Raw genomic sequence first — 17,427 nt, forward strand, 5'->3', positions numbered from 1 at the left:
TTCTTAATTAATATACAGAAAAATGTACTTTTTATTTTCTTAGATTGGTGGAGGTCACAAAAAATGTTTACAAGAAAGCCTTAATTAACATAACAGTTATTCACTGTTTGGTCACGTAATAAGTGAATGTTCCTGACATTGTGCATTAGATTGAACTTATTTTATGAGATATTTTGAACTTATAATTCATAAAACATTTTTAAAAAATTAATATTAAATATAAAATTATAATAGAAATTAAATATAGAAATCCAAATTCTAGGTATTAAGAAGGAATTAAAAGCAGCAATTTAAAAAAAAATCATTTACAGTAATTAGATAAAGTGTCAAAGAAAAAAACAAATATCTAAACTTAGAAAACTGCATTACAATACATGTACTGTACAGTACATTTAATCTCGCTGTATGGCCGTTCGTTTTTATAACTATAAGATATAATATTTCTGTTATGATTATAGGAAACGTACTTTTAATTTACCATCTCGATATTTTATCTTCTCAGTATACAATCAGTTAATTCGAACGGATGGAAACTTCCTTCTAAATAATTATTATGTAGTTAAAACTATTATTTCTAGGAAAATAATCTCAGTTTATGACATTGAACCTACAAAGGATTCAATTTCCAGAAACCAATTAGGACGTAAAAGCAGTAGATTTGTAATACTAATTATAAAAATTTGATTTTCAATGGTACCTGACACACAAACTTAATTCGTTCCAGAAGACTGAGTAGCGATCTGTTCGAGTACCTAACGAATTTTTCCCCATATTAAAAGGAATAATATAAAATAATGCAATCCGTTTCAGACTCCCAAAAACACACTCATAAAAGCATTTTAACTAAAATTTAAGATAAATTTTATTAGAAGTTCACAAGTCTAACATATATAATAAATCATAAAAAGAACAACAAAAACATAATCATTTACTATGCGGTAAATATTTATTATTGTTAATTTACTAACAAGTAAGATGGAATATTCTAAATTATTAGCCTATTGTAAATTTCTTTTTAAAAATCAATTCACTTTAAACAAAAATAAAATAAAATGTAATTCAACTTATGTATTTTATATCACAACAAGAACGTAGGAAATATGCTACATTGGCTATATTTATATTTTATAAAAGCTTAATGATGAACACTCTTTGATAATTCATCAACTAGATTTTATAGAAAGTTAATGTTCTCAGTTTTACTTTTATCTCGACAATCTATCTTCATAAGCTTTTGATACGAACCATTAGCAAAAGAATCAATGAATCGTAATATAATATCAAGATATATATTTTTCAAAATAAAAGCCTGTGTAAAATGTGCATTAGACAAAATTTGTCTTTGCAGTTAGAAGTTTTTATTACAAAAAGATAATACTATAATACTAAAGTAGAATTGTAACATGTAATTCTAGTAGCACTTCATATAATATTAGTTTAGAAAAGCTTTAAATAAACAATGAATTTCGCTCGTAAATTTTCATTAAAAATGTCAATCACTTTTAAACTGGACAAAAGACATGAACTAAGAACTTTCCTTGTTTCTATCTAAAACAATACATTATAGTATGTCCAATCCAAAGTATTGTCTACTTTCGGAAACGATTTAGTAGAAATTTCTACATTATAATTTTTAAAATTTTATTTAATTTTTCAATAGTTTTTAAAGCTATTAATTATGATATCTTTTTAACTGTAGTTTCTACGAATCTAAAATAAGATAACATTTCTAAAAACTCCAACAAAGGAAATGTCTCTTCCTAGGTAAATGCATTTCCTTTAACAACTATTTATCAGATAAAGCTTTACTAAAGATTAAAACTACTTACGTACGTACTTTATTAAAATAAACAATGTTTAATATTAAAGTTTTATGTTTTTTTATTTTTACATTGTCGTTTGTTTTATCTTTCCCTGATAATTTTTACAAAAGGTAAGTTTAAATATTCATAAACATTAAATTTATAATTATAAAAATATATTAATAAACTTTTTTTATTTAATTTTGACAGTCTGGAAGAAAACTATGGATCAGGTAAGAGTTTTGTTTCTAGAAATTTAAATTTTGTTAATGTTCTCTTTATAGGACTATAATGAAATGTATAATAAACCATTGCCCTCTTTTAATAGTCAAACGTATCTACAAACTTCTCCAGAACGTTGTTGTCTTCCTGAACCTTCTAAATTAACTAATTAAAATTTGCAATTAATTTCTAATTATTAATCTTAATGACGGCTTAATCATTGGCAAGATTGAAGCCGGATTTCATAATTTGTTCAAAAAATAATTTGGCTTCTAGCTATGTTCGGTTACGATAAAATATTTTTAATATTTTAAGTTTATTTATTTAATAATAATTGCTGTGAAAGGCCGGGTTTTTTGATAAGAATAAAAGCACACGTAAATCGTAAAAATTATGATAGGCCTATATTTAATATTTTTCTTACATAAATTTTAGATAATGAAGATGTGGCTAAGACAATTAGAGAAGAATCTGTAGATCAAGATGGAAATAAACATACTAGAGGTAAATATTTAAAAATTAACTATTTTAATTTACATTAGTACAATTTAAGTTTTTACTGCACATTTTAAACTACATTATCATATCTATTTATTAAGAAAAACTAAATTTAAGTCATGTAGAATATTATCATACAGTTCTTGAATGTTTTAAATTAATTTTTAATTATTAATCTTAGCACAAGGTGAAAGCTTAATTATCTAAAAAATTACGTAATTTGCTCAATTAATAAGTAGCTTAATTTTAACTGAAAAATAATTCGATTTATAGTTATGTTTAATATTTTTATTTAATTATTTAACAATAACTTTTAAAGCCGATGGAGTCACGCCTTCTGATAAGGGTTAAAGAGTGCATCCATATTAACCCAAATTATAAAATTTATAATTATTTTTATATTAATATACTAAATTTTAGATAATGAAAATATGGCTGAGATAATTAGAGAAGAATTTATAGACCAATATGGAAATAAACATACTAGAGGTAATTTAATTTTTAATAATTCATTTAAGATATTCTTCCAATTATTTAATTAATGACAACCAAACTTAAGGCTCATAAAATGTTATATTATAGTTTTAAAAATTACTTTTATGTATAAAAAATGTGTTTATTGTAGTTGCTANAGTAATAGTATTGTAAATTTATATAAAATGTTTCGCCATTATGTCTTTGGAGAAAATAAATACACATACAGAGTTTTTGTATACACAGGCACTCCTCACTTAACGACTTACCTGTAAAGCGACCGCTCGGACTTACGACAAGTTCTCCACCATGAGGAATCAATTCCCTTTCTTAATCTTAATCCTTAGTCCTGTTCCTGCAGTCGGTCAGTAATTACTACATAAATCGTTTTCAATCTCCAAGAATACATATTTCGTTTATATATTTGTACTTTATTGTGCACCCCATTTGGGGAATTTGATGACTAAAATATTAATCTGAATGTCTTTTCTTTATTAATGAACTTTCAAGAATTATGTACAACATTAACTTATCACACTACACCTTTTTTTGCCGAGATAGTTTTATTGAAAAACTAACGGTTTCGGCCTACTCTATAGGCCATCGAAAGAAAAAAGAAAAAAAGATGTAGTGTGATAAGTTAATTATTTGCGTAGCACATTCTGTTTAGTGTTATGTACAACATTTTTATAATTTTCGCTGGTTGTAATTTCGCTCTATAAGAGACGCAAATTAAGACAAAGTTATCGAGTTAGATGGAGTTTCCTTTAGACCAGGGGTGTCCAACGTTTCTGTTTCTCTAAGCTATAGAAATCATAGAGTTTTGGGCCACAAGTATATTATATATACTTGTGGCCCAAGTACTGTATATTGTGGCCAAATCCTTAATATAAGTACAGTATATTTAAGGATTAACATGTCTAGATTATAATAATAAGTATTAAAAGTTTATCACAAAGAAAAATATTTTTAAAAATTACTTTTACAGANTTATTGAAAATCTGTAATCTCATATAATAAATTATATATATTAATTCAATTAATATCATATGTAATGCACAATGTTAACAAAAATTTCACCCAGTTAATTATTTCAAAAGCTAATAGGAAAATAATTGTAAACCTTTAGTTGATGTGTACTATGTCAGTCATACTTTAAAATGACCCAGTGTTATCTAATTAAATGATGATGCAAATTTCTATTCTTTCAGCTCTTATATAGAAGAGGACGGTTGTCATCTCAGCCCCTAATGAAAATAGGCAAAATTATCAATTATATATATGTAGCACATAAAAGTATATGTACAATTTCTTTTTAGTCCATTCCTAAATATTAAGTGGAATCTTGGAACAGGTAAATGATTCACTGCATAACACTCAAGGCGGTAGCAGTGCATCACTCCGTAACACAAAGGCAATTCAGGAGTGGTTGAACGTGTGATTATGTTTAGGTTAGTAATGATGTGGCTATGCAAATAATCCGATTCAATAGAAAATATGAAATACCGTTAAATTAAACACACAAACATCACAGACGTTTGTATATGCCGTTTAATATGACATCTGTACATGCCTGTACATAATATGATATGGATATGAACATTTTCATATCCGTATTAATGCTAACTTGAACCTAACTATATATTTAACCATTTCTTCAAGACAGCGGATGGCCGCGCGGTTTAACGTGTTTATCGCTCTGTGAGACCCGGGAAGGAATCCAGATAGGTCGAAAAACATTAATAATTTTTCTTGGATTGTCCGTCCCAAATATGTCAGGCTCATCGCCTCTCCATCCGGCCGTCCAATTAAGACCCTAACTTAACTCTCGATGAATTTGATTAAAAAAAAAGTCTTCCCAGCACCCACAGAGCGAAAAAAATAACCATTAATACATTGCATTCGTGTTATGCAGTGATGCATTTTGTGAAATGAAGCATCTACCTTTACATTTGACAGCGTGTTTCCAGAATAGGCTGTCAAATATGCAATCCCACAGTAATTCCCTATCAGTTTTTGAGATAATGACCGGGGAGAAACCTTTTTGTAATGAAAATTTTATTTACTTTTAAAATGTAATATCTTCTATGATTTTGTTCTTAATAAACTATGGCATTATTACTAATTATACAAATTATGAAATTTAAAACTTTTTAAAAATTATTTACCAATTTTATTCGTCTGCTAAAAATGTTTTCTTCCATATTAACCCAAATTATAAAATTTATAATTATTTTTATATTAATATACTAAATTTTAGATAATGAAAATATGGCTGAGATAATTAGAGAAGAATTTATAGACCAATATGGAAATAAACATACTAGAGGTAATTTAATTTTTAATAATTCATTTAAGATATTCTTCCAATTATTTAATTAATGACAACCAAACTTAAGGCTCATAAAATGTTATATTATAGTTTTAAAAATTACTTTTATGTATAAAAAATGTGTTTATTGTAGTTGCTATCCGCAACGATAAACGCATCAGTTTGTCATTCTGAACGACAAGGGACAGAAAATGGGTCAGAAGTTTAAAGATTTTCATGGTTGATTTGACCAGGACATTGTAGGCATGTAGTCTCTTCCTTACCAACAGAACAATAGACAACTGATTAGTAAGGAACAGTCCATGTCCACAATGGAACAGAATCTATGATTGACAAAAACTCCTCTTATTGCTGACAAGAGATGAAATAATTTTAAAAATTAATTCTATATGCACCTTTATTAAGTTATAAAAATCAATTTATTACAGCATTTATGTGAAAGTATTTTAATATATGTATATATAGTATATATATCTTTTTATTTGTAGAATTTGAAATTAAACGATCTGCTGTTACAAATAAAAGAAAGAAAAGAGACAGTGATAATCTAATTGGTAACTTTTGTTCTTAATTATTAATTAATTGGTAATATTACTTATTTCATAGAAATTTTTAAAAGAATATTGTCTTTATTCGTATTAATTTATTAATTTTTGATGTTTTCCGAACATTAGAACAACAACGTTACAATTTACAACATAAGTTACCAGTTGTGCAGAAAAATTACTAAAAATTCAGTAGCATTATATTAATAATCTAATAATTAATAATGTGTCTTAATATTATGGATTGCCCGCTTTAAAACACAATTGTAAATAAGTTTCCATTTTATTTTCCTGGTTGTTATGTACTGTACTGTACATAACACGTAAAATTATTGGAATCGTGTCAAATTTGACCCTCTTAAATTTTGCAAATTTCGAAACAGATGGAGCCACATACAATTTTAACTTCATGCTAATGGGTCTTACAAGGAGAGGGCCAAGTTTCGTTCGAATCAGAGACTCGAACGAAACTTGGTGAACACGTAGACGAAAACACAAATAGCTCCTTGTCCAAATAATAGGACCCACTTTCCAAGCGTTTCCAAAATACGAGCCTCTGAAAATTGAGTTAGAATGTTTAGCTTATAAGTCTTTGAAAGTTACTCTGTTTTCCTTCTGAAGTAAGTGAGACGAAATATTTACTGTTTGAAGAAATAGTAAATGAATAAATATATTTTCTAACGCGATATTACGAAAAAATAAAAACCGAAAATGGAATCTCATGGAACAAAATCATTGAAAATTGCTCATGGGGTCGTTGTTCGTATAGACTGAAATGTATGGTGATATTACTATAGGAAATAGAATAGTAATACACTCTACTGTTCGTATTATTGATGAAGCTGGAGCTATCAAAATTGGTGGAAATAATCAGATTGAGGAACTAGTACAGATTATCAACTAATAATTATTTGTTAATCTATTTTAAAATATATATGATATTCTAAAATGTTTTCACTTGTAAATTTGCATAAGAGCAAAATAAATTGTGACATTTTACAAAATACTAAAACAATCATTTAACATATTGGGGGGGAAATAGCCGACTGGATAACATTCTAGGTACTAGACCTACACGATGTAAGTTCGCAATTTTATTTTATTTCTTTTGTGCGTGTAACAAAATTATTTTATTATTTTACGGTATAATTAGCATTATTATTCCTCACGTTTAAAGCTTATAAAGCAAGAGATTAAAACGTGACGCAATTTCCTGTTTAGCAAAAACGAAGTCTCTGTAGATTTAATCACTTGACTATTCTCTATCGTTAGAAGAAGTGAAACTTCGAAAGACTTATCAGCTAAACACTTAATTTTTAGATGTATTTTTTATGAAAATGCTTGAAAGTGGGTCCTATTATTTGACCGAAGAGCTGTTTGTGTTTAGGGCTAAGTATTCATCAAGTTTCATTCGAATTGCAGCCCCGAACGTCTGACTCTCTCCTGGTTAGTATTTCTTAAACATACGTATTTTTCTCTGGGAAAGTTCCGCAACTCGCTGTTGGAGTTTCTCCTTTGTCTGGGTCTGAATGAAAGCAATAATTTTTGCATGAATAAGCATAACTTTATTTACCGTCGTCTTTATTACATTTTCTTATAAGATAGCAAACAACTACAATATTCATAATATTTTATTAAATAAATAGACGTTAAATATATTATAGTGGTTCAAATTTTTTTCATATTATATGTCTTAAAATTTATGTAAAATGAACTGTAGGTCACTTANAATATTTTTAAAAATTACTTTTACAGACACTTTTAATTTTTACTTAAAAATAGATAAATTCATTTATTATAAAGGAAACAAACAAAAATTTATTTGAAAAACGCAATTACTTGTTTTATTTGGGTCTCTAATGAATAAAAAACGACGAAACACCATTTTAAAGTGCATTTTTATTCGACAAATATATTTAAAAATAATATGTAGCCTAAAAAGTAGCCAATGCGCCAAATAATATTTTTTACGCCAAAGTAAAAAGAAAGTAGCCAAATCTTGCAACGCTGGAAGGAATACAGTACTAAATACAGCTGGAGTTGGGACTCAAGGATTATAGACCCAAATGCGGAGAAAGGAGAGAAAAAACAAAAGATAAAGAAGTGAGGAAGGTTGGAAAATTAAGAGTCAATATTTGCATAACGGAAGGTGTATTTAACCTTTCTCACTACTTTTTATCTTTTGGACTTTCTCGCCTTTCCCCGAATTTGGGTCTATAATCCTTTGAGTAACAACTCCAGCTTTATTTAGTATTCCTTCCTCATTCACACATTTTTAAGTACAGTATTTGAAAATATTTCCTTTCCACTCAAATATAAAATATGTATAAAGGTTTATGGGTTTGAGTTTATGCCGTTGAAATAAATAAATAAATAAAAATACAAAAATTTGTCGGTTTTGTTTATACGTTTATTGGGCCATATTGGAAATTGCCTTGGGTCGTGGGCCGCGAGTTGGACACCACTGCTTTAGACCTTTGTTTTATATAGAATAAATAAAACCGATTGAGCTCCTCTTTTAATGATAAATTTGCGTAATAATACATTTTTAGACTAGGTACGGATAAGATTTCTACACAGTGCCACAAAGTCTATTGATCCCGAGAAAATAGAAGCCCCTACACAATGTCGATAAATAAAAAGCAGTATTTTAAAAACGTTTATGAACCATTGATATTGTCATATTAATATTCTTTTGTTCGTCTCATTATTAAAATTATAATTTTTATTATTCCTTCAAATGATTTTCTTACTATTCATCAAGACTAATTGATATGTTTACATAACACTCTTATTTTCTTAATGCTAAAAATTGATATTCAAGAAGTGCATTACTGTAGTTTGCATTAATAATTTTCTTATTAAATATATTTCGTTTTATAACAGACAATTATTTTGAAATGAAATATTTTTATTCAAACTCCATTTTTTAGAATGATTTAGATTTTGAGTGAGAAATCTTAATCAGAAATAAGTAAAAATATTAATACTAGATGGCGCTGTAAAAAATTTCTATTGCGCCATCTGGTATTAACATTTTTTATCATAAATTTAAATATTGATACATTATATTAATAGATCGACAGATTTTCTACAATGTTATACGTTTATAAGTCCAATATTAATATTTTATAAGAAGAATTTTCAGTTTCATACTATAAAGAAGTCTAAATATACTCTAACTGTCCCAAATTACTTGGTTCTGAGAAACTTCTTTCTTACAATGGTTAATATGGTGTGTGCAGCTCATATAAACTATTTATTCCGAGAGAACGAGATTATGGACGGATGCGTCCGATTAGCCGGCCTGTAGTTGGAATGGAAATATGCGCGCGGGAGAAATAATGCCTTCCAGAGGTCTTTTAAGGGAAATCGGCCCCTATTTTCTACAAATTTTCTTTGATTTTAAAAATTCGTAGAAAATTAACGAATTCGACTTTCGAAGTTCTGATGCGTACATTAACAGAAGAAGTAAATATTATTCTGACGCAAAGATCTGATTCTATCTGCTTCGATTTTCGAGAATTTTTGGAATAAAATTTTTCCCATTGATATAGCATTAAATTTTTAACGCCATCTGCTGGAGATCGCATGTATAACCGCAGAGGTTACGATCATCATAAAGCTAACTTTTATTTTCCATAGATTCAATGTAATACAGGTTATATTGAGGTTGTGTCTCCATAAGTGCAGTTCAAACTACAGTACATGGAAATGATTAACAGAAAATTTATGTAAGGACCCGGACGGGGGTCGACTTGGACGTCCGAAGGGGAGTATAAACAAGATCTTATAAATCTCATTTTACAACAGGAAAGGGAGAAATTAAAGGTCTCGATTAAACAATAAAAGTTTTTTTTTTGTAAAATATTATAACAAAGGAAGAATGGTGTTGAAAAGACCAAAGTCGGGGGAATCGTAGTTGAAGAGGAGTCGGGTTTAGTCGCGACGTTGACCTCTCTCGCATCTCCAACAGGTTTCAAATTGTCACCAGGAGACGATGAGAGACAAATGGAAAGGCGACGTTGGGTGAAAAACTGATTCAAGGGCGTGACGTTCTTGGTCCGTAGTGCTCTTCTCCCGGAAGTTGGTGATCCTGCAGTCACACCAACGAAAGATTTGCAGACATCCAAAGATTGTTCATCGCTCTCCACAGTCATCCGGATTCACCAGGTCCTCCTATTCGCAGAAAGACATTTCTGGTGTAAAGCAGCCAGATTATACGCATTTGCTCATACGCTTTACAGAGCACCAACCTCACGCGGTTTAGCTGGTGGATGCTACACATCAAAATATCGTATAACTCTTCCAATGATTCTATCTAGGACCGGTTCTGGCTGTTAGCCGCCTGCCTGCTAGATATTTGGCCACCCTCGCCCGAATATGTGAATCATGAGTAGATTTATAACTTAACCCGCCGATAGGAGTTTACTGGTATGTTTTTATGAGAGTTCTGTATGACAGGAGTTTAAAAAAATCCATTAAAATATTTGATATATTTATTCTGGTTTTATTCTGCTCTCCCATCTTGTATTACTTACAGATTTCAATGTTAAACTAGTGATATTACGATCTAGTATGTACCATCTATAAGGGGATGCAGAAAAAAACGTGTACAATCCTTGAACAATGTTAAAGAATTAACTGTTACTTTGACAATATCATTTACAGCTAAATTTAATAAATCAGATGAACAAGGTACAAAAAAAGCTCTAGAATTTATTTTCCTTAAATTTACGATTTATGTATCTGTTGTCATAAAAATTTCTCTTTCCACTTCTTTCCTAAGACTACAAATATTCGAGTACAAAGTAACCGGTTTCAACTTATTTTTACTAAAAAGTAATTAAATAATTAAGAGATTATGGAATTAGGGACATAAATAAAACTCCACTGAAAGAGACGAAATTTTACTTAAACAAAAGCTTAACCGAACCAATCTCTAGCCGAGTACAGTGGGGACCGATTTCTTCGTAATATTAGATGTAATAAAGATAAAAATTTATCCAGTTCAATAAGAGTGATTGAAAGGTTGTAAATTTTGGAAATTTCCGTGGACACCTGGTCCTAAAACGAATCAGTTAAAAAACAATTGACGGACAATCCATTAAGTTTAACATATTTAGATTTTTTACAGCTATGGCGAGAAACGTTTAAAACGTTTGCAACAACCCTGTCGCGTCTTTTGAGATATACTAGTGATGCGACAAAAAAGACATTTGACATTGACTGGTATTGGCACCCTCGGGATTTGGCAGCCTTCGTGCATGCACGCACTGCACACCTACCAGGACCTCTCTGATTTCATCAATTAGCCACTCGTAGAGAGCTATTTGACTAATTGTTTTAAGATTTACAAAGTAAAGAATACTTTATGTTAATTTTATGTACGTTTCTTTACAAAGCTATATATAATTATAATTTTCTTTAAAAGTATATTCGTACATTTGATGAATATTTTATACCAGGTATGTATATCCACTACACATTTTATTTTACCAAGTAAGTTTTTATAATTTTAGCCCTTATATCATGGCTAGCGATTCAGAAAGTAATTGTGATATCAAAAGTATATTTAGAGAAGTCTACGGTTTTTACTGGCTTATTAAACAAATGAACACGAACCATGATTGACGCGCAATTAACTGATTGCCCCTGGAAGTTGGCTTCTTACAGCTTTCCTATCGTTAAATGTCACGGCACGCCACAGTTCATTATTATAGTTTTGCATATCACTAGGCTGATAAATTTTTGCAAAATGTACAGGAAGAAGCAGGTAATCAATGAGCTTAAACAATGATTTCCAAGTCTTTTTTAGTTAGTGATTCCTTTTTAGTGTACTGGAAGATGGTGACATTGTTCATAAATACCATTCTCAAGCTGTAGAAGGTCACGATCCACTGATTTGACTAACAGAATTAGAGAATTAATTTTAAATATCATAGTTAGCACCCTTTAAGTCAGGATTTGTGTGAATCTCTAGTGTAAAGAATATATCATACATCAATAAACTTTGGTTTTGTTTTCCTTGAAATGTTTTATAAAATTAAATTTAACTATAAAAATATTTTATAAATATTTTAATTTATAAATATACAAAAATATTTTAAAATTAATTTAAAATTCAAATTTCCAAGATTACGTGGAAAAATATAAGGGAGGATTCTAATGAAAATACTTACTCTACTAAGAATTCTTAAGTGTAATATATTTAAAAAGCTGAGAGTTGAATGTATTTAACACGTGTTTTTACGTATTTTAGGAATGAATAAAGTATTTACAAATTTTATTTTTTCCTTTAATTTTACAACTTTGCTTCGATTTTTCCAAATTTAATTACCTCGTTGCATCCTTTGTTTATACGTTGTAAGAACTCACTTCTTTCTTTTAATAGTTGACAACCTTTGTTCTATTGACAGTAATCCCTTGTGTGATGCTTCTGTCAGTTTTTCCTTCTTTACTTTCGAGGTTACACATTCTATTTTTATTTTCGTTTATTGTTATATAAGCGTTTGTGTGATAAAGAGTTAACTGTAAATTTCTGTTTGTATAAAATTCTAATTACAGTAATTATTTTTATAAAGCTGAGTAACTTAGTCTTGCATATGTAGAAACTGTATTTATTTATTTATAAAATACATTTAGTTTGTAATAATCATTTTTCAAGGGGGGAAAACATTAAGATATCAATTTTAGTGGGACTTTATTTTATTATTTTTTAATATTCGAACGATTATAAAAAATATAATAAAATTTATCGTAGGAATTCTATAATTAGGATGCGCATTAAAACAGATTCAACGTTGCCTATCCGTTACAAATTCCACCTAAACTAGTCACTTGGACAATTTTGCAATATAGTTATTTAAACTAAAGCTAAATATAAATTATCAGTGACACATTCGCCATTCACACTATATATCACCTGACTCAAATACTTTTAATTTATATTTTTCTTTCAAGTAGAAAAGGTTAAATTCTGTAACTATATCAGTATGAAGTGGAAGATACATGATGATACTACGAGCAAAGAATCTTAAGTAGACTTAAGAAGAGCCATTTGGTTTGATAAAATCGACTATATTATCGCTATACATTTATGAGTTTGTAACTATTTCAGTCCTGCTGATGAAAAAACTGATATACTCTATAAATTTTTATAATATGAGGATTTAAATAAATATTTATAAAAACTTGAAATAAATTAATTGTAAATAGATTAAATTAAGTTTTTTTTTAAATAAATTTATTTAAATTATAAAGTTGTTTCGAGTGTAGGTTTGATTCAAAGTTTATATAAGTCATCATTAAAATATTTTTAAATTTTTAAAGCGAAGAGTACGGGTGTAATAACCTTTACCGATAAAGTTTATTATTATTCATGGAAAATCTATAATTTGCATGAATTTTTTTAAAAGAAAAATTACAAACAACTATTATTAATTCAAGTAATGAAAAGCGGTCGACTGCCTGAGGTTGACGTACTTTTGGAACTTGAACAAGCTCATTATATTCTATTCGCAGAAGGTCTGTGTTGATGCCAAAACCTCCGACAAGCTGTGACGTCATCTTTTCGTCTGTGTGATCTCCGACAACATCCTACTCCATCCGCTAGTGTAGGAAGTAGGAAACGAAGACTAAGATCATCAGTAGCTGGAGAAATTTTAAACAAAATCTGATCTATGTAAATTATTTCACGAATTGTTTTTGCTATATTATGAGTTTTATAGCGAATAACTTTCAGTAAGTGTTTCTAAAGTGTAAATGCATTTATATACGAGGCCTATTTTTAGAGAAAACTTCTGTTATCACTTCTGTACATCCAGAGTCCAATATTCATCCTCGACCTCTTTAAAAATCGTTAAAATTTAAGTATATTCAAATATAAACTCCTGTAAAACACTTTCCTGCATGTTTAAACTAAAAAAAAAATGTTGTTATTACACATATTTTTCTCTGCATTTTGTTATCCTGAATCAGTATATAGACGTCTTTAACCTTGACCGAATCTTTAAACTTCATCACTCAATCTTGTCGTAAGAAATAACAGTAAGTTGAAAAATCATATTTAGAAATTTTAGAATAAATATTAAACAACCACTTTCTTATTTTAACTAAAACTAAGTTAATCTTTTGATACAGAAATAAGTGCAAAAATATTACTTTAAATAAACAAATTTTAAATTTTTTGTTTTTAAATTTAATTTACATACTTTCGAATAGATTTGTTTATAAATTTTATAATTGTATCAGTTTATTTATTCTTTATATTTATTTTTAAAGATTCATAGAGAGTTGTTTGGCTTCACTGCAAAGCTCTCAGTCATTGAGGAAAAGATGGATTATCGGTATTATCCATTGCGTGTTTATTATTATTATTGTGCTTTAGCCATTTATAAATGCTTTATTGTATAAAAAAATACAAAATTTTTATAAAAATAAAACTTTATATTGCTAAATTAAACTTTATATCGTTAACCAGCTGCTATAATAAATTAAAACAACGAACAATATCTAATTTACATCTACGTTAACTCCTACGAATTTTACTATAAACAAAAGCAAAAATCGTTTTTATAAAAATATTCTTTATATTTTATACATATTTATGATATAAATATTTAAATTTGTGAATTATTTTATTTGCATTTATTTATTTATTTATGATTTGATGTAGAAATTATTGTTAACATTAAAATTAATGATCAAATGAGAAGTTTTATTTATTTAATCAAAATTTTTAGTAATAAATATATAAGAACTAGTTATAAAGAACGAATAAACACGATGTCAAACAATACATCAAATGAAAGTGCGAAAAGAAAAATGTTTGCCAGATAGACCTTGAAGTTCAAAGTCAATATAAAACAGAACTATAGTACTTACAGTTGAAAGATAAAATTATTCAATTCTACGCTTAAATTGTCTGTACTTCACAATCTTACTATCGTCTATTGAAAGAAATATAGCAGATAATCTTATTTTAACCAAATTATATTTAACAATTTCACTTAATGTAAATTTATAAGCCTTAAATATTAAGTAGAATTAATCGAGAACAAATAAAAAATTTCTTTATTCCTTTATTTTAAGCAAAAAATAATTAATAAAATCAATATAAATTTAAATTTTTAGTCTACTTGCTTGTTTTATTAACAAATAATTCTACAAATTAATAAATAAAAAGCATTGAAAATATGAATTATTAATTAATCTAGACTATACACAGACTTGATAAAGTAAAAATATATTTATTGAATGTATCTAAATCTTCGTGACCTTAACTTACATAGCCAAAATATTAAAGATTCATAACTAGTTTTGCCCAACTTAACAACAAGATACTGAGTTTAAATAAAAATAAACTACAGGAGATAGAATAAACACAANAACAATACCACCATATCTGAATATAAACATTAAAAAAAAAACTATGGACAAAATTATGAGTCTAGACAGTAGGAGAGTGATGACTGAGTCTGTTGTAAACGATCTTTAGTCGGAAAAAATTGAATATTTTTAGCTTCTACACCTTCAACCAACCCTGTACTTGTTAATAGGTAACATCCAAGTTCATCACATGATACTAAAAGATGAATCACAATCTTAAAAGTTTGAATATTTCCAATAGAAATTGTAGTTTTTAGTTAAAAAACTGAACTTAGTGAAGTGTTCTTGAAGTGTACTTATATTTGGAAAAGCTAGAAAACATTTTAAGCAGCTGAATTAACAATATACATATTTATTACATTTACTAAAAGATGTTTTCAAGTATCGAAATTTGTTATGTTCGAATTTTTATTTAATAAATAAATAATCAACAATAAGTTGAAAATATTTTGTATATTTATGGATATTTTTTAATGTTTTGAAAGCATATGTTGACGAAAAATTGATTTTTCGAAATTTTTCAAAATTTCACTTCTACGAAAATTACGAGTGTTGCTGAGTAATGTTGAAAATTTTGTAGATATATTGTGCAATAAACAAATATTAAATATAGACTATGCTTTTTCTTAAAAAATTAATTTAAATTTTTCAAAAATTATCTTCATTTCCATCTTTTTTTCTCTGTGTGAAGTCGATGAGCATCATTGATACCAAGTGGAAAATGCTTAAATTAATTAATTTATTTACTATAATTTTATGTTTAACTTATAATTAATGGAGTGTTGGCTATTCTAGAACTGAAAATAGACAATTCTCGTTTATCATGCGCTCAGTTTTAACGCGAAAAATCTTTACATAATTTTCTTCGACACTATTTCTGACCGTAAAGTGATCCACAAGGATGTAAATACTAAAAAAAACTTTCTAGGTTAAGTGTTAAAGAATAACCAAACGTTTTTATCCAAAATAAACATAACGAAACGTTGATATTTTAATAAATTCGTTTGTATTCTGTCCTTCATTAACATATTGTCTAAATGTTAGTATAATTATCTCTCCATAAGTTCAAGAACTTTTATAAAATACTCTTATAATATATATAAATATTTTAAGTATCTTCTATAATTTTATATACCCGAAATACTCANAGTTATAAAGAACGAATAAACACGATGTCAAACAATACATCAAATGAAAGTGCGAAAAGAAAAATGTTTGCCAGATAGACCTTGAAGTTCAAAGTCAATATAAAACAGAACTATAGTACTTACAGTTGAAAGATAAAATTATTCAATTCTACGCTTAAATTGTCTGTACTTCACAATCTTACTATCGTCTATTGAAAGAAATATAGCAGATAATCTTATTTTAACCAAATTATATTTAACAATTTCACTTAATGTAAATTTATAAGCCTTAAATATTAAGTAGAATTAATCGAGAACAAATAAAAAATTTCTTTATTCCTTTATTTTAAGCAAAAAATAATTAATAAAATCAATATAAATTTAAATTTTTAGTCTACTTGCTTGTTTTATTAACAAATAATTCTACAAATTAATAAATAAAAAGCATTGAAAATATGAATTATTAATTAATCTAGACTATACACAGACTTGATAAAGTAAAAATATATTTATTGAATGTATCTAAATCTTCGTGACCTTAACTTACATAGCCAAAATATTAAAGATTCATAACTAGTTTTGCCCAACTTAACAACAAGATACTGAGTTTAAATAAAAATAAACTACAGGAGATAGAATAAACACAATTTATGTTTTTAAAATCATAAATATTAATCTTGTTTAAATAAATTTGAGTTATAAACCTATACAATTAAAATTGTGACAGTTTTATGCAATTGTTTTTAAGTATATTTTATGTATTTTGTATAAAAAAAATATTATTTTTAAAATAATTATAAATAAGTTAATTTTATATTCTTTTAGAAAAATCGTTTTAACATAAAATTATCTGTTGATTCATTTAAATTAATTTCAAATATTACAAGAATCCTGTTTAAATTGTTTGAGCAAAAGCTTTTATTAGAAAAATTTACAATATTTTGCTCTTTTAAACGTAAAAATATATTTTAAATTAGCTTGAAAACATATTTTAAACTAATTATAATCAGAGTAAATAAAAATATCAACTTTATAAA

The 17,427-nt window shown here is 27.4% G+C and overlaps 1 protein-coding gene across 1 annotated transcript; it reads left to right on the top strand.

Moving 5' to 3' along the window:
• The first annotated feature begins 1,778 nt into the window (after positions 1-1,778).
• Positions 1,779-6,777, top strand: LOC111631289. The gene is made up of 7 exons (XM_023375506.1): positions 1,779-1,933; positions 2,013-2,035; positions 2,460-2,528; positions 2,943-3,011; positions 5,257-5,325; positions 5,817-5,882; positions 6,671-6,777. Exons 1-7 carry the CDS (start codon positions 1,854-1,856, stop codon positions 6,775-6,777), a joined length of 483 nt encoding a protein of 160 aa, XP_023231274.1. The 5' UTR covers positions 1,779-1,853.
• Positions 6,778-17,427: the final 10,650 nt, after the last annotated feature.

This window comes from Centruroides sculpturatus, unplaced genomic scaffold, assembly GCF_000671375.1.
Source record: "Centruroides sculpturatus isolate CEXI.00-Female unplaced genomic scaffold, Cexi_2.0 scaffold443, whole genome shotgun sequence".
NCBI lineage: Eukaryota > Metazoa > Arthropoda > Arachnida > Scorpiones > Buthidae > Centruroides > Centruroides sculpturatus.

Excerpts from the sequence above, each read along its gene's own strand:
- LOC111631289 (XM_023375506.1), top strand. The coding sequence starts at position 1,854 with ATGTTTAATATTAAAGTTTTATGTTTTTTTATTTTTACATTGTCGTTT. Across the intron at positions 2,036-2,459 it reads GGAAGAAAACTATGGATCAG|ATAATGAAGATGTGGCTAAG; the intron begins GTAAGAGTTTTG and ends CATAAATTTTAG. Across the intron at positions 5,883-6,670 it reads AGACAGTGATAATCTAATTG|GAAATAGAATAGTAATACAC; the intron begins GTAACTTTTGTT and ends ATATTACTATAG.